Source organism: Onychomys torridus, chromosome 3 (assembly GCF_903995425.1).
Source record: "Onychomys torridus chromosome 3, mOncTor1.1, whole genome shotgun sequence".
Classification (NCBI taxonomy): Eukaryota; Metazoa; Chordata; class Mammalia; order Rodentia; family Cricetidae; genus Onychomys; species Onychomys torridus.
Window position 1 is genome coordinate 151,062,922 of NC_050445.1, and position 19,193 is coordinate 151,082,114.

The 19,193-nt window shown below is 39.1% G+C and overlaps 1 protein-coding gene across 1 annotated transcript in view; it reads left to right on the forward strand.

Annotated features, from left to right (window-relative positions):
- Pik3c2g (phosphatidylinositol-4-phosphate 3-kinase catalytic subunit type 2 gamma) overlaps window positions 1–19,193 on the forward strand; it is a 324,912-nt gene that overhangs the window by 177,587 nt on the left and 128,132 nt on the right. The window contains exons 19-20 of the mRNA XM_036182431.1: window positions 11,071–11,251; window positions 16,267–16,374. Of these exons, the coding sequence (XP_036038324.1) occupies window positions 11,071–11,251; window positions 16,267–16,374 (289 nt within the window). The remainder of the gene's footprint in view (window positions 1–11,070; window positions 11,252–16,266; window positions 16,375–19,193) is intronic.

The following is a 19,193-nucleotide window of genomic DNA, read 5'->3' on the forward strand; positions in this document are numbered from 1 at the left end:
ACATAAGTCAATAGGCAATTAGCAGTGGATCATGGAGGTCTCAGAGGGTGCCAGGAAGCCTTCACTGAGTTGCTGAAAGGATGAGGATTGAAAGAAACTGATCCACTTCAAGGGATATCTTCTTTCATGAGGATGAACAAGAACATCCCAGATATTTTCTCAGAACATCAAACACAGCTCCAAATCTTATGGAAAGCATCCCAGGGAACCTTCAACATTTTTACAGGACAAACCACGCTGTTGGGGACTCTGAAAAATGCAGGTTGAAGCAGCTGCCCCAGCTGTGATATGAAGCTGAAGTGCCAAGAACACTGGATATTTCAAAGACAGCCTTGCCTTACACCTGTAAAACTGCCCCTCCAGCTGCGTTCAAACACCTGAGCTGCTCCCCTCACAACATGGGGATTATAAGGCTTTCCACAGGAGCTGTGTGAGAACAAAAGGCTGGGGGTAAAGGAGATTATTTTATCATTAATATTAGGTTGCTATTCTTATAAAATATTCATTCCATTCAGCAAAGGAATTGCTTTATCGTTAAAATAAATCTTGTTAGGGGAACTTTATGAAAAAGATGCTTACATTGCCCTTAAAGAACTGAACATATATACTGAAAAAATTAAAAGAACTTAGTTAGGAACTCAGAGCCATATTTTCCAAGAGTAAGGGAAAAATAGTCATCTCTCTGACGAATCTAAAATTCCAGCAACAGGCTTTGAGCATTAATTATATGTCAGGCAGAATTTATTGTGTCATGTACATGCACTGATGTTAGAGATTCCCAATTTCTTTCTGCCATAACTTGTAGTTATTTGGAACCATGGGTTCAATTAAGGTGAGTTGTGTAAAGAACACATGTTAGCTGTGCACTGCCCAGCGGGAGCCTTACATTCCCAAATGCTATCTGTGTATTACTTTCCACCTAGTCTCTTTTTTCCCCTCACCAAGGCCACCTTCTCCTGTGGTTCTTTATGAACCACGGCGGGCCGCCTTCTCCACAGTCTGCTTTCTCACGTCAGAGAGGGATGGAGGAAGAGTGAGGATGATGGTGGTTTACATTATTAGATTCCATGCACCTTTTAGGTGAAGTGAGGAGGAGAAAGTCTTCCAACCTTAAAACATTTCACACAAAATTATATTTAGTCTAACAAGCTTTTTTAAAATTAAAAATTGTCTGTTAAAAGAAGAAAGGAAAATTATTTTTGTTGGACTTTCGGCAAGGAGTTTTTAAATAGCGGAAGCAAATGAAACAAGGAACTTGGAAAGAAAGAAGGCAATCCTTGGTGGACTAAGAAGAGAGAAGAAAAAAACCAGATCAACTAAAAGTAGGGCAGGAAACTGGCAGAAAAAAGATTACTAGATTCCCTGCTAGTGTCAGTTTGGGGGCAAGCTTGTTAGGCTATCAGGAGGTACAGCCCAAGAGTAGTAATTAAGGGCACTGGGGTCAATTAACATGAGTCTGCATCCTTAGCCCACTGACTTTGACTCTGGGCAAGTTGTTTGATGCCCACGAACCACAGAACATAGGATTGAAAGGACTCCCAGTCCTCAGAGCTCATGTGTAAGTTGCCTAATGCAGCAGCAAGGCAAAGACTTGGAAAACATCTAGTGTAAAGTGAGTACTTGATGGCTGCAATAAGAATTACATATACAGAATGCTAGAGTTAGAATTTGCATTACTGACCCTTTCTACCATTTCATGAACCCCCTAAACCCCTTGCCAGGCTTGATACATATGGAAAGTCCAGATCACCTTGTAGTGAATTTTAACAGAGTCACATGGTGTGCAAAGAACTCTATACACCAGTCAAGAACTCTGTGTTCCCATCATGGAACCCTGAGCTGATCCTTAATTTCAGTTCCCTTAACTCATCAGGTGAGGACAGAGGTCTCAACATGTCATTCAACTCCATGCTTATGTAGCATCAATTGCTGGAGAATGTGGGTTGTGATGAGGGTGCTTTTTGACTAGTGTGAGAAGGACAACAAATAACCAGAAGACATGACAGAACAGAACTGGGTGTAGGCTTTTCCTGAGGAAGAGCTGCAAGGGCAGAAGGATCCTGGAGTTCAGGGAAGGGAGAAAACAGAATGTGAGGAAAGGGAGATTGAAGGTGGGCAGTTTCATAGACAGCATTGTTTGTGTAGCCAGAACCAGAATTCCTCCAATGCCGTTTCTTTTAAGAATTGTCAAGAATGGATGGTAACATGGGAATGGGTTCTGAGAGTGCTCACTAGCCATGGCTTCATGCTTAGTTTAAGAAAATGGTTTGCAAGCCTGGCAGGGGTGGCACACGCCTTTAATCCCAGCACTCAGGAGGCAGAGGCAGGCAGATCTCTGTGAATCACAGACCAGCCTGGTCTACAGAGTAAGTTCCAGGACAGGCTCCAAAGAAACACACACAGAGAAACCCTGTCTTGAAAAAAAAAATGGTTTGCAACAACAAAAACTAACCCACAAAGAAGCTTTAGAACTGGGAGGGGAGGACAGGTTTTCTGTTCTAACTTATGTTACTCATGATTTGAATACTTATGAGAGTTGAATGCATATGAGTAGATGGATGTGGTGAACAATACCCTTCAGCAGAATGAGTGGAAGGGATTCTTATTTTCTCTTATAGGTTCAGAAGTCTCAGGGGGAACTTTCTTGCTGAGCATAGCTTTTCCCACTGTATCTCGTCTTTGATCCTAAGAATGCATCTTTGTGAGACAGTAATCTCAGGCATTGATCACACAAGCTGGATACTAACATGATTAATTCTGGCCTGGAAAAGCCACTCAAAGTTTTAACGAAATGGGTGATTATGAAGTCCATAAAACATTTTATCAAAGTGTGATGATTAATTACAAGGCAGCTATATACCTATACAGGCAAGCATATACTCCGAGGGCCAGCATGAAGTAAAAAGGGATACCCAAAGACAAGAGAACAATTTTAGCCTGACTCTTTTATGAGTCTGGAGTTGAGACGTGTGGAAGCTAAAGAGAGGGTGCAGAGCTTAAGGGTACTTACTGCTCTTGCAGGGGACTGACCTCACCATCCAAATCAAGAGACTCACAAACACCTGTAACTCCAGCTCCAGGGAAACTGATGCTCTTTGCTGGACCCTGTGACTACTACATATATGTGGCATTTACTCACAGACAGACACACAGACACCCATATACAATAATAGTCATTTTTTTCAAAATAACTTCATTAATTTTGTCATCACTGAGACAAAGTTCACATGATAGAGACAGTGAAGGAGGATGTATTTTGTTTCTGAGGTGCCAGTGGATCAGAGTGGAGGTGTGGGAGAGTGGTTCATATCATAGAAGACAGGAAGTAGAGCAAACCATAACAAGAAGGGGCCAGAACAAGATATAACCCCCAAACAATAATCCCAGGGATCCATTTCTTATAATCAGGCCATCTTCTAGCTTCCAATAATCTCTGCAGGTTTTGAAACTTGTATCAAGGGATCAAGACGTTCATTAGATCTAACCTCTCTGGAAATAGCTGTTGTGGAAATTACTTTAACTAAGTAAAGATGTGTTACATTTCTTTATGCTGCCAAATATTACTTTAACTGTGTAAAAAGTGTGTTATGTATTTGTTTATGCTGCATTTGCTTAATTATGAAAAGATATGTTGCATTTGTTTCACCTTGCCTGCCTAAGGCACCTGATTGGTTTAATAAAAAGCTAAATGGCCAATAACTAAGCAGAAGGTAAAGGCAGGACTTTCAGACAGAGAGCACTCCGGGAAGAAGAAAGACAGAGTTGCCAGCAGGTCACAGAGGAAGCAGGACATGCAAGAGAAGAGGCAAAAGCCACAAGCCATACAACAGCATGTAGATTAATAGAAATAGGTTAATTTTAGTTATAAGAGCTAGTTAGAAATAAGCCTAAGCTAAGGCCAAGATTTCATAATTAATAGTAAGTCTCTCTGTGTAATTATTTGGGAGCTGGCTGTGGGACAGAGAAAGACTCATTAAAATAGCCTTATAGACACACCCGGAAATGTGTTTTCTCAATATCTAAGTGATCCTTAATTCAATCAAGTTGACAATCAATACGAGGTGTCACAAACCCATGTCCTTATTTTGTGCTCTAAGCACAAAATATCTTCTGGAATGTCATGGTACTTCTTTGGCAGTCTTCCTCTTGCCCTGACTCAGGTTTTTAACTGTCTCCTACAGTTTTCTTCAGACTGAATTTGGTAGTTCTGAATAAAGCTTTCATTATTTTCTATGTCCTATCTTTGACCATCCACTCCCTCTAATAAAAACTGGAGTCGATTTTGGTAGTTTTTAGCTATCCGGTGACTCCCACCAGTCCTTTCCAATGGAACATTTCTTTTCACCATAATTGGATGCATTCTCATCCCCATCCATTCCCCAGCACCAGGTGGGCTTTATATGGGGACCCTGCAACGGGTCAGAGGTGATTTAGTGGCTTCATAACTGACTTCTAGTGTCCCTTGACTTTGGGGATGGAGGAGAAAAGAAAAGAAAAGTGACTTCCTCATACAGAAGAACAAGAGGTATTTGCAAATTCCCAGTCTGAGCTAGGGTTTTCCCCAAGACTTGTCACTAATATGGTTTTCAGGTATGAGTTCTGGGGGTGTGGGAATGAGGCAGTGGAGGAGTACCTTCACAGTGGGAGATCTGGCTTTGGCTCCTCCTTTACCTACACATATGTGTGGTCCCACACAGTTGCATTTCATGGGTTTGTTTGAAGCATGAGAAAATGATGGCCCTGGTTTGTAAAACAGTTGGGGTACAGACTGCAGCCCGCTCTGTTACTGTTCTTTCTCAACGTGATAACCTTGACTTCGCTTCCTGTTCACACAATCCCAGAGGACATGGCAAGCCCTTTTACTGAGTGGCAGGCTCCTATGCTTGCATGCACCTGAATCTCTGTAAAGGACTCTCTGCATGCCTTCCTCCTTACTATGTTCTGCAAGAATAAGGGTAATAATGGAACCACTGCAGTCCTCAGGATGCTGATGACTCCTGGCTTCCAAGCAGCCCATCTGAGAACATGGGCAGAGTGCCAGTAGGAGCAATGCTTTCTGTACTGTGGCCACCAGTCTATTTCCTAAAGAGCCTTGGAGAGTCAGTCTGCAGTAGATTCCCAAAGGCTGAGAAAACAAATGAACCTCCCCACATCCAGTGCAAATTTAGGTGTTTGTAGGCACTGCCATGGCAGCAAGGATACATGTCATTCAACCTGACAATTCAGATGGTTCTTCATCCAAAGCCATCCTTCTCATTCAACATACCAGACTCTAGATGCTGCCGCTGCAGCAGACTCCTCAGTTACGCAGGGGTGTTCTTCACCTATGTTTCATCATGTCATGTAGAGCCTGAACAATATCACCATTGCTCTGCTGCTTGTGTCAACCTAAGATATTCCATCTGACCATCTCCTTTCAGATGTACAACATTTGGCTGGACAAAGCAACAGATGGCATATAGGCCTATACAGAGTTCTAATTGAATCAAAAGTATGCTAGTCATAATGAAATAACGGTAAAAATTTCAGCATTATGAGAGAACATACATGTTCATATGTGCTGAGCGAAATCATTTTTTGAAACACCCTTTGGAGCTTTCTATGACCTGTGACAAAAGCTGTTTTTATTGCTTAAAGTTTTTTTTTTTCATTCTGAAGTAGTGTTGTGAAATTGATCACTCATCTAATTCACTAGATTTGGCTCCTGATAATTTTTTATTTATTTTCAGTAATTAGGCTTGCCCCCAATTATCCTCAGTGCTGCCACAGGAGATGTTTAAAAAATGTGTTCCATATTCTAAAGGTGATTCAAACAAATGTGTGAAAATAAAATAAAAAAAAATGAAAAAGGAGAAAGTATGGGACTTGGCATATTAATCATTTTTTAAAATTATTTTTGAGACAATGTCTTACTGTGTAGTTGTGGATATCTTCAAACTGACCATGAATACCAGACTGGCCTGGAACTCACAGAGATCTGACTGCCTCTGCCTCCTGTGTGCTGGGACTAAAGGTGTGGACACCAGTTCTTACCATAGCAACTCAGAGTCCCAAGGCTGCAGAAGCTTTCAGCATCCAAGCTTTACTTGACTGCAACTTTTCTTCAGCAGGCTCTGATCATCCAAAGTGAACTCTGCTCCCCAGGGTCTCCTTACCTCAGCCCTCCAGAAACTGCTTCTGGATCTTCTTGCAGCTAAAAGCAGAATTGTGAGAGGCTTCACTAAACCCCACAGAATGTGTAACATATTTGAACATGAGTACACAGTCCATTCAGTTCCTGGGTTAGCACCAGGGAAAACCACATAGCTGAGCTAACATGGTCCAGATAAGGATATTCTGCTCATAGGAAGGCAATGGAGGTCTTCTGGCAAAGTGTGGGATAAGCAATCTTTTTCAGAAGAGAAAGCATGGTGTTAGAAACATTAATCATGTCTACCACCCAGTGTTGGGTACAGTGGAATGCCTACCTATGAGCAAATAATAATCATTATCTATAACCATAGTATGTACATAAACAAGGTCACTTGCATCTCTTATAGAACCCCTCATATATTTAAAACTTCTAGAAATATGAATAATCTCTAAAGACAAAATATCTAACTATTCTATGTATTGTCCTTGTGTGCAGTTTTATATTGAAGTAGTTATAAACTATTGATATTGGTAAATAGGTACTACCCAATAACAATTGATTGGAAAGCACGTATTTGTCTTGGCTCATACTGACAGGCAACATTAATGGGATAAATATTTCTGAAAGCAAATCTGTATGTTAACAATAGACCAAGCAAAGAGCCCCTGTCATCTGTGTGAGGACTATATATCACATTCCTCAGTGTGGAGTGCTAACTAAATATCTCAGAAACTTAGAAGTAAAATAAAATGTGATTAAAATACAAACAATTCTGTATTAAGTTTTGGGTTTCAGCCTTTACCACTCCCAGGGTTCTAAGTGTCCTTGAAGAATTCACAAACTAGACTCTCCTTGTGTTTTCTAACACTAGTTTCCTGATGCACACACCTCAGATCATGTGAAAAAGCAACAAATGCAGGAGGAGACAGAGCAAGCAGGAGTCCTAGAGTGGCCTGAAGTCATCACTCATCATGGTGGGATTCCATCCTTTTCTGTTAAGGACTGTTGATGCCTCTCTTCTTTCCCAGGGAATTCACAGTGGTAAAAATCTCAGCTAGCCCCTATGATGTGGGGTATTAAGCTGTGGAGAACTAAAATGAAGAGCAGGTAGACTGAGGAGAATTTGGGGGCAAAGGAGACTGGCTGGTGTGATTGCTCTGCTCTTCCCTGCTGGTAGAGTGATGAAATGTGAACTCTACTATTCCTGTGGCTCCAGTGGGTTGTTTATCATGCGCCCAGATGCTTGTCATCTGCTGAAAGAACTCAGAACCACCCTAATATCCAAGGAAAACCTCTATTTCATGCTAGTTAAGGTTTAGGCTGTTCTGGGTGTCTCTGAGTCCAGGAAAGCCAATTAATTTAGAGACATAACATCCTGGCAGAAGTGCTGTCACCCAGGTTCTGTTTCCTTCACTCTTGCTTCCTGTCTGTAAGACTGAACACAGTCAAAGTCTTCCCTAGCTATCTGGGTATTAAGTGTGTATGCTTCTTTTAATGTTGCCAGGGTATACAGTCGGGATAAGCTTATCAAGACAGCTGGACAAGAGATGATATTGAGTAACATCACAGCTGGATCTTGCAGGCCACAGGATGAACACTCTCTGGAAATTTGGCATTCAGCTCTGAGTCTGTGCATGATCACATCATCCAGATCTTAAAAGCCTGCTCTTTCGATGGGTCTAAAGTTCCTCAGTCCCTTGACCTACACTTTCTATTTTTAAACATTTTACTTGGCCATCTCTTTCAAAAAGGATTACTGTAACACTCAAGGGACAGTAGCCAACTAATTTCTAGTTTCTTATAAACAGAAGCAAACAAGTAAAAAACACAGCACGAAGGATTTGCCCAGTCTTAGAGGGAAGGTCACAGACACACAACTGAGAGACACCCACTCAAAACTGTGCAGTCCAACTACCCCTGCAGTTATTGAAAATTAAAGGCCCTGCTAATTTCTATAACTAGTAATAATGTCTGTGCCTAAGGGTTCAGGAACAGAATAATTGGCCCCTCATGGTCAGCTTTAGCACAGTATGGTTTTATTTCTGCCATGTGTAAAAACAAACTCCCTACTCACTGAGCTTGAGCCCTGCCTCATCAGGAGAGCATGTATTCTTGGCAGGATTCAGGATTTAAGCCATCTACATTCTCCAAGAATAATAACATCAGGAGCCTCTGAGCTTTCTTAGCTCTGATGTGTTTTATATCACAGTCACATAGTCTCTATGCAAATCTCCTCTACTTTACCCTGCTGCAGACAAGGAGTCAAACTGATGTTTTCCTTTTTGAACTGAGAAGCAGCAAATATATGGCTTACAAGAAAAGTAAATTTATTTCTGATAGAATAAGAAACAAAGGCATTAAGATGCCAATCAACTATCCAATTCTGGCAGTCCTTATGACATCAACCTTAAAACAGACCTTTGCTTTGGTTATTTTAGTAAAAAGCTGTGGGTGTCATTTGTGAGGAATAACATCTTTTTATCATATATACACAGCAGCTCCATGGTAGTGGTTTTGTACTTATAAACTGGAGCAGGTTAAAATATTTCAGAGCACAAGTGACTCAGTATTCAAGATGTAAAAAATGCTGACAAATACTCATTTGGGAAGTGGAAACTCCTTACTTGGCTGAACACAAATAAACTACAAAAGGGCACACCACCACAATTCTCGATGCACTGCAAGAATCTGAAAGGCATAGTTCCACATAAAATATCCTGAAGTTGTACATGACCACAACTTTTCTTGGAATCTTCAAACAATGTCCTGATTCATTGATGATCTGACAGGCATTTTGAAACTCTCATCATGGGAATAAGCAGAAAGGCTTTTTATTGTCTGCTTTTCCCTTGATAGTAACCTTATTATCAGTACAGCATGTTTTTCCTGCCATGCATCCTCAGCTCCTTTGAGTTCCTTTATGTATACATGTTTCTTCTGCTTTCTAGGAGTAGTTAAGAACTGATATTTCACACAAAGTTGTATTTCCTTTGGGATAACAAAGGAGGCAGCTAAGATGGGCTGGCTCCATGAGGTTTGTGAAAGAAGAGGCATTCACTTTTAAAACCACATCCTCAATTAACTTATCTTTAAATGTAACAGAACAGAACATTGAATGGATGAAAGCGAGCATAGCTAGACCTCTGAGTGTACTATATGTTGGACAAGAACGCAAAACCAGGAACAAAGAATGACAATCAATGTGATGGTTTATGGTAACTGTCAAGGTGCTGACAGAGTCTAGACTCACCTTGGTGACAAGTCTATGGCCTGCCTGTGTCTGTGAGGGAGTTTGTAGATTGTGTTTATTAGAGTGGGTCTTTTGACCCACTATGTGGACATCATCAAAGGAAAAAATAAACTAAGTGTCAGCATTCATGACTTGTGCTTCCTAACTGTAGATGTGATCAGCTGCCTTATGCTCCTGCTGTGGTAGAGCATACCTTCAAGCTATGAGCCTGAGCAAACCCTTTCTTCCTTCATGATCTGTAGATGTTTTGCCACAGCAATGAGAAAGACAACTAATGTATGTTTCTAGCTTTGTTTAGTTGGTTGGTTGGTTGGTTGGTTGGTCTTGCTTTTTGTTTTTTCTTTTCTTTTGGGGGGTTTTGTTTTTGTTTTTGTTTTTTTGCTATAATACCAAATATTATTTTTCCAGTATTTTTGTCTCATAATTTTCTTAGAGCTCTTCTAGCTTGAATACTATTTTCAGAAGAGGAGAAAATTAAAAACTAATTAAGATTACAAGAATCAATCTGAGAATAGTTAAGTTTCAAAGGAATTGTTCCTTTTTAATTCCACTGTTGTGTTTTAGGGCATAATAGAAAGTAAGGTTTTAGCATATTTTAATTGCTTTTATGGCAATATAAATTACCAAGTGGCAGACAGAGTAATCAAATTCCTGTCACCACTGCCTTTCCTTGCAAGCACCCTCACTCATGATCTACGCCTTCCATCAGCGGACTGTCAGGCGTACAGAAGCTGACATGGGGAAGCTACAAAATGCAGATAAACTCCATGCTCCAAGGTGCTAGACACATGTTTATGTCAGCACTCCACATTCTATTCAACTCTGCACAGTGAGGATCATTATTTTACACACAAATAAAGAATGTTCAGGGGCTGCAGAGATGGCTCAGCAGTTACAAGAACTTGCTTCTCTTGCAAAGAATTAGAATTTGTTCCCAGCATCTACCTCAGATGATTCACTGTAACCTGTAACACCAGTTCCAGGGATCCAATACTCTCTTCTGGCCTTCAAGGGCACCTGCACACATGTGGATACACACACACACACACACACACACACACACACACACACACACACACACTTTAGGAAGTGAAATATCCTTTTTAAAATGCACAAAGAATGTTCCAGCTTAAGTGGCTTATATGATGTAGAGCTAAGAACTGAACCCAGGAATGTCTGGAAACAAATAACAGTCTCTTGCCTTTACAGTGTCTTCCTGCAGATTGTCAGGAGATATACTGAGGGTGGGGCAGGATCAATACATATGTATGTGATGGACTGGGGTAGATAACTTGACAAAAAGTTGACCTTCATAATTAAGCTACAATATAGCATCATCCCTTGTTTAAAAAAATGTTTATAAATCCTTGCCCATATTTTAGTAATTCTGAGAGTTCCTGACTTAAGCGTTTGTTGTAGATTTAGGAAGAGTGAAAGAAGAAAAGGTACACGGGGAATCGAAACAAGAAGGGTAGTGTTTCTATTGATTGTCCTCTCTTGGGGGCTCGTTAGCTATCGGATGAAATTCGATGACTGCCAACAATAAACAGCATTCTCCCCATTTTACCTGCTAAACTGCCCCCAGCCACCAAATACAGATTTGTCTGAAATGTACTTATTGTTTCTGCCAGAGGGGGTTAAAAAAAAATCTCCTTCAGACACAGGACTTCTTTTTGCTTTCCCCCAGGCTGCTGAAGGATGCACAAGGTGAAGCATGCTTTAAAAGCTGGTATCAGAAGCTGTCAGCTGCTCTCCAGTTCTGTGCAGGAGGAGCCCTGAACGATGAGCTTGCCAAGGAGCAGAAACTTGTCAAACTTTTGAGTGACATTGGAGAGAAAGTCAAGTCTGCCAGTGACCCTGAGAGACAGGTCAGTGGAGAAATCAATCTTTAGCATAATATAAACTGTCTACCTTTGAGTCAACAGTTGCAGTTTCATATCTTGGAAAACAAATTCCTCAAACACACTTAATCACAAGACTTTTAAATTAAGTATTTTTTTTCATTTATTTTTCTTGAAGTTAATAATATTCTCAGTCAACAGGACACAAATGACTTTGGTATATAAGGAGCTGCATGCGACACAGACAGGTCCTAACAAGAAGATACATACTTGAAAGCAGTTTGAGGGAAAAAAAAGTCCTGATGAAATAATATTTCTTTAAATATTTTTACTCTTAATTGTGTGTATGTGAATATGTCCATGTGGGGGTATGTTCACATGAGCATAGGTGTTCCTACAGGCCAGAAGAAGGTGATGCAGTTACAGGTAGTTGTGTGCTTCCTGACTTAGGCTCTGGGAATGGAACTCAAATCCTCTGGAAGATCAGCAAATACTCTTAGCTTTTAAGTACCAGTGTGTGATCTCTTCAGGCCCCTGAGGTTACAACCTTAAAACTGTGACACAATCAGGCTCCTGGGAGAAGATTACAATCTAGCTCAGTATTGTATAGGTATGATAGGATGAAAGGATAGATTATTGAATCTACTTTTAAAGAGCAACTTGTTTAAAATGTTTTACATTGCTATGGATTTTAGTTTACTGATACAAGTTTAAACTTAATTTGGTTATATTGTATATATATTTCTATTCTTGTTTGAAGTATTATGCTTATGTAACTCATTTAAATTGTAATGGATAACTAAGAAATACAGATTAATAATTAGTCTTCTATGATATTCAAACTTGTAGTCATGTTAGTTAAGTTTTCTAGGTATATATAGATATAATTCATTTAGGTAGGTAATCTTCAAACACTTCAAAGGCCTACAGAATATGGCATTTTAAATGTTTTAAAAATTTATACTTTCTGGACAATGAGACATGTCTGCTCCTGGCAGCACCAATTTACTTCAGAGAGGAGGATGGGCATCAAAGACATTCCATATGGAGTTTATCTTCACCTTGAAAAAAAATAGCCATTTGGGCAACTGTTCTTGCCTGGACTGCTTGATCAACTGGACATGCAGGACCCATAGGAAGGTGACCACTGAACTTTGCTTGGCGAAATGGTCCTTCAGGTTCCTGCTCCACAGAGGAAACTGCCAGACATTCTATAGGACACTGAGAGAAATGACTGAGAGACTCTAGGCCTGTGGGCTGAAGACAGATGCCCCAACTTTACAAAGGAACATTAGGTGACTGTCCAGGCTGCCAGTTGTCTCTGTCTACCCTGAAAGACTCCCAAAAGTTGCTTGCATCCTTCTCCCATTTTTCAAGTAATAGTATATCCTTCTGAGGTTTTAGATGTAGCTGAAGACTAAATAGTTATAATTTCCTCAGTTATGATAAAAGATAAGTTAGATATAAAACCTTAGACTCACAAATATAAGATCGATAGGATATCTTCTTTAATATTGTAACTGTAATTCTTGCTTGATAATTGTTTTGTTATATGTAATTTTACTATGTTAAAGTTAAAACCTTCCGTTTTGAAAAAAAAAAGAAAAAGGGGAAGTGCTGTGGATGATTGATAAATAAAACACTGATTGGCCAGTAGTCAGGCAGGAAGTATAGGCGGGACTAGCAGAGAAGAGAATTGAGTGAACAGGAAGGCAGAGAGGAGGAGACACCAGCCTGCCATCCAGGGAGCATAATGTAAAGGCATAAAGCCACAGAACATGTAGCAACATATAGATTAACAAAAATGGGCTGAGTATAAGAGTAAGAGATAGACGATGGTAGGCCTGAAGTAATGGCCAAGTAGTTTAAATAATGTAAGCGTCTGTACGTTTATTTTATAAGTGGGCTACAGGACTACCAGGGCCTGGCAGGACCTGGAGAGAAAAACTCTAGCTACAGTATTGTTCTAAAAAGCACTTTTGAAAACAAATAAAATTAACTAAATAAACATCAACATACTATGGGTAGTCATATTTTTATATTAAGATCCACATACAATAGTGGTTCTCAATCTTCCTAATGCCTTTAATACAGTTCCTCATGTTGTGATGACCCTCAACCATAAAATTATTTTTGTTGCTCCTTCATAGTTGTAATTTTGTTATTGTTGTGAATCACGATATAAATGTCTATGTTTTCTGAGGGTTTTAGGCAACCCCTGTGAAAGAGTTGTTCAAACTCCAAAGGGGTTGTAACCCACAAGTTGAGAACTATTGACATATAATAACTAAAATATTCTGCCTATTTTTCACTGGCTAAAGGCATTGTTTTTCTTGACCTAAAAGAAACAATTTGATCTTTCTTTTTAATTTTCTATATCATTAGCTCCCTTCATTGATGGGGACCATTAAGGAAGTTGTTTTAAGTTTAATGTTGCCTAAACAGGAGGGCAGTGGACACTCACCCTCTGCATAAAGAACATTATTCAATAGCAGTTGAGTAATTACCACAGATAAGAAGTTAAGGATAGAAATTACAACTAAAACATAATCTTATCTTCAAGGAAACTCATAATTCCTTCACACTGTCTAAAATCAATAAGAATGCTCAATGAGACTGTATGAAAATAGCAACATACAAAATGTGCTAAGTTTGTTCCCAAACTAGAATTTTTCTACTGGAAGTCATTGCCTTTAATAAAAATGCCAAAAGCTCTACTACCTCACCTATGCATGAGGGAGTGGAACTAAAGTGGATAAATATGGAATGTATTCTTTAAGTGAGAAATAAATAAATAAATATCCCAAGGATACTTCAGACATATGAAAGGTAACACCTTTTTAATCCTTGAATTCCTCTATTTAAAAAAAAAAAAAAAAGAACAGCAAATTAAATAAATTGTTAGACCTTTCCAGAAATTTGGATTTGGGTGTGTTTCTCATCTCCTGCTTTAGAATTCCTCAGGGTTCAGGTGCACTCCATAGTTAGATGATCCTGTACCTCTTTGATAGCTTATGCCAAGTTCCAGAGTGACGCTGGTATTACTAACGTTTCACCTTAGCTGGCAGTGTTGGTTTAAAAAAAAAAAAAAAAACAGAGGAGGATATCTCTTTTTTAAAACTTTTACACTTTATTATATTTCAAGTTTTTTTTATTCTTTGAGAATCCCATACATACATATAATGTGTTCTGATGACTCTATCTCCTCAAAACCGCCTGTATCTTCCCTAACATTTTTCCCTCCCAACTTTGTCCATTTTTTTTTTTCAAATCAGTCAGTCCACTTAGTTCTTCCAGTATGTGAATGGGTGTAAGGCCATCCACCAGAGCATGGGCAAGGCATCATCAGGACTCCATCTCAGAGAAAACTGGTTCTTCCTCTCCCAGCAGCCACCAATCACCAATAGCTCTTCAGGTAGGGGCAGGACTTTGTGAGCCTCTCTCCGACCCATGTTAGGATTCTGACTGGCTCGATCTTATATAAGTCTCATTCACCTGGTCACAGCCACTGTTAGCTCATGATTGCTACAGCCCTGTCACGTTGAAAACACATTTTTACGTCAATCAACAGCTACCTTCGGCTCATAAATTCTAGCCTCTCTTCTGCGATGATCTCTGAATTTTATTATTTCGTTGGTCTTGTGTATGTGAGTAATGTGTCAGGGAGTGCACACAGGCCATGGTGTGGAGTGGAAGTCAGGGTACATCTTTCAGGAGTTAATTCTCTTCTACTAAGGAATCTGGGAATCAAACTCAGATTGTCAGGCTGCCTTGGGGAGCACTTTCACCTGCCAAGCCATTTCCCATACTGATAGCTATTTAAAAAAAAAAATCTTATTTTCTGTTTAAATGAAAACATTGAATTAAATCTAACTGCAGAAAAATGGTGAAGAGGCTTTGCTCGTTGGGAGTCTTACCACACATTCAGTCCATCAAAACTCCACCTTCACTTTTCTGAAACTCCAGAGGAATTAGGAAATGGAAATTCAACTCCTAAAGGAAAATTGTTTGATTTACAGTTTGGCCAAACCAGAGAGAGGGTGACTGCTAACTGCTCACATTTTCCTGTAACAATATTGTAACTTTACAGAAAACATGCAGCAAAAGTCAAAAAATATGTCCCAGCTATTTATTTGCCTGTGAGATAAGTGGTCGGAACTGTTGGTGACATCTTCCTGTGTGTGAGCACTGTGCATTTCCTGGGGGAATTTGAATTCTGTGGGGTCTGTTGATTTAGAGTCCCTCTTTGAGGAGCATAGATTCTCTCCATGATATCATCAGGCAAACCTGCATATAGACAGTGCAAGAAGGAAACATGCAGAGAAGTGTCAAGGTGGAATTTTCCCTCTTTCTATATCCTGGGAGAAACAGACTTTGTCATTTGACAAAGACTAAGAATAAGAGCTAAGAAACTCTCCAGAGTTAAACTCTACTAACCAGATTAAATTTCATCTTTATCATTCACACAAAGAACTTTCAGACCTGGGATGAAAAGAATTTCAAAATGTACTCACTGGTATTGAATGAACAATTTGTTCACATAAATTATTGTTCCTGAAAGCAGGATGCTATTGACGTTTTTTGTCTTTGTTTTATTAATGTATATAAGTATTGTTAGTAAAATGCATTGACTATTACCTATAAAACTTGATAGCTAAAAATGAAGATTTCAGGAAATTATTTGAAAAAAAATCAAGTGAATAATTGCTTAACACAAGGGTTTGAAATCAGTGGACCACAATCAAGTCCAACCTTCCTTGATCTCTGACTTCCACACAATGCTCTGTTTGACATTTGCTTCTAGTTGAAGCTGAAGTCATTGAGAAAGGACAGGAACTCTTTAGCTGGGTGTTTTCACCATCACTCCTATTGTCTCTTGCCTGCTGCTCTGTTGTATGTCATTTACCACCCACCTAATCCCACAGTCAGTCTCAGGATCACCCCTGAGTTAAAGAATTTATTACACTACAAGAAAGGTGTAACTCAGAGTTGAGTTCTTTACAATATCTTAAACATTACTTTTTTTCTGATTTTTTTTGCAGGATGTACTAAAGAAAGAGATTGGCAGTCTAGAAAAATTCTTTAAAGATATAAAAACTTGTCGTCTTCCTCTGAACCCAGCCCTGTGCATAAAAGGAATTGTTCGTGATGTAAGCCAACTTATTTAGTAGATAAATAGGCTGTTTATTATTTTATTCTTTAGGTCATCAAATATTTTTTTACATAGCATAAATAATTCACAAATGAATATTGCAACTACATAAAGGAAAATAATTTAATTCCATCCACACCATATATTATATTGGACTCACTGTACTGAATGGGAAAAACATTGATCCTGTAGTATAATTTGTTGGTTTAGAAACAAACCATTTACCAGTTTATTGAGAAATGAAAAAGAACAAAGGTATTTCTTACACTGAATGGATTTGCTTTACTTCCTGGGGTGGTTGAATTGGGAACTTCATGCATGAAAATTTTCCATATCCCTCTGAGTTATTAAGGGATAGACAAGCTGGTAGAGCTGGTTACAATTTCATGCCTATTCATACTATGTGTATGGTGTGTCTATTACATTAATATCTTTAGTTATCCATCTCCATTTTGATTCAATTTAATATACATCAGTGTCCATATATCAGTGTGTTAATATATTTTGTGATTTTTACCCATGCCTGTAAAATCTTTCCTAGGATTTTCAGACTCATAACTTCCTTAGCCTTCAATTCCCAATCTTCTGTCATGTGGTACCTCTTCAATAACTTATCTCTGACTTGGAAACTTTCTTTCTCCTTTGTTCTCCCTAAGCTTTATTATCCTCCTTCTCAAAAATGCTAAAGTAGAAAGGCACTAATAGGGAAAAGGATTGATAAGTAAGATTTAAAAGTGAAGAGGTTAAGCTATCATGCATGAGCAGTAAATGATACTGAAGTCAAGTCATAAGACAACAAACCCAACAGTCAGGAGAAAATCAGTCTACTAGAGTAAATGTAAAAGGTTGCTAAAGATTTAATTTTATAGTCATCTCTGTGACTTTGCTTCTGTCAAGACCCCTTACTAACTTTCCATATTTAGGGGAAAAAACAACAAGACAGTAAATCTTGTAAATTGACGTATATCCATGTTAAACTTTGAAACATTACTAAAGTTTTAAAAATGTTTGAGTTTTCAAGTGTATTTATTGACTAATAAATAGTTAAAGGCTAAGCATGTGAGAGATGCTTAACATAGAAAGAAAAACAGGACCACCGACTCTGGTTTGGGGTTTTCGCTTCTTTTTTGAGAGAGACAGAGACAGAGAGAGACAGAGAGATATATAGAGAGGAGAGATATTAAGAAATAGAATGCTTTAACTTTAGCAACTAAAATTATAAGTACATTTTGGTTTAGACATCTTTGAGGTATGAGGTTGCCGTAGGTGGTGTTTGTGCTAAGGACTGGCCCTTGGGAAGCTAAGGTGAGCTGGCTGGGTCAGTAGTCAGCAGAGTGGGAGGTGTTCTAGCTCAAGCTGCTGCTAAAGCTACACTTCTTCACGACAGTGGAAGTCCTGTCCTGCTGCTCAGGAGCTGCCCCCAAGCAGAGCCACCTCCTGGCCATATTTATTGTGACCCTCTCTGTCTGGAACAGAGCTGAGCTTCTGTGGTACAACCATGGACAGTATTGATATAACCATATGACATTCTCATGGCACAGTTTAATCTCTCCTCCAATTTTACTGAGCAGTGGGGTGAGAAACCTTAAAGCTGAAATGAATGTGAGAAAGCTCTCATTCTAATAGCAATGCTTACAGAGCATTCGAGGGTCTACACTGTGGAGAAGCCAGGTGCAAGCAATGAGTGTGGCGAAGCTTTCAGTTAAAGAAAATGTCTCATTCATCATCAAAATCTCCATGACAGAAGACAAACACATACATGCAATTTGGAAGAGCTGTCATTTAGAATTCCTAATTGTTGTCTACAAGTGAATAATACCACAGAAAATCTTTTGAATACAATGCGACAAGGCATTCAGCCTCTTTCTGTGTAGCAGACATGAACATAACCATTCTCTAACTGTCTAGTCATGTAAACACATGCAGTCAAAATTCACACCTCATTATACAACAAAAATTAACACTAGTGAGGGACTTTATAAATGTAATAAATATGAGTTCTTCTGTTACAGAATCCGTCTCATTTTTCTTCAGAAACACTTTACACATGACCGCAAGAAGACTACTTCTCATAGCTTACAGTATACCAGAGAGTTCACACTGGAGTGAATTGATGAGTTCAGTGCATATGGACAAGTCTTCAGTCTGGGATCTAGTGGTTCTGGGTTCAGTGGGAGAAAAACTCAGGCCTAGCTCAATTTATTTTGCAAAGCATAGCTCTCAAAGGCATACAGCAAGGGTCTTAGGCTTGAGTTGTGTTCTCTTTGCCAGAAAAGTTCTCAACTGTGCCCCCACAGGGAACCACTAATTGTACAGTTCTTCTATTTCTGTTTGAGTTGCTGAGGTGTGACCAGATGAGAAAGTTGAAAGCCTCTTAATGCAGCCTGTCTTTGTGGGTGGAAAAGCAAGGGTCAAGCATTTTATTTACTTACAGGGTTCTTTTTCTTTCAACTATTTTTATATCTATGTCAATCATCTCTGCCTCTCAAGGACAGAGGTCATAACTTTTTCTCTCTCTTTCACCTTTTATCTTCCTTTCTTCCTTCTAGTTTCACCCAACATAAAATAATCTGCAAGACTTTTATTCAGTTCTCCCTGCCCCTTGATCATGACCCTCTTAATTCACCTTTTAAACCTCTACTCATAAAAGTTGTCTTTTTTGGTTTGCCTTTCCCCATCCAAAAAACCCTTCCTCTACCTATTTACTAATATGTATGTCTCTTATAATCTTCAAGATCTAGTTCATCTCTAAATGACTTTACTCTTCAGATGCATCTTCATTCAGCTGTGATAAATTGCTTTGTGAATTTTCAAGTT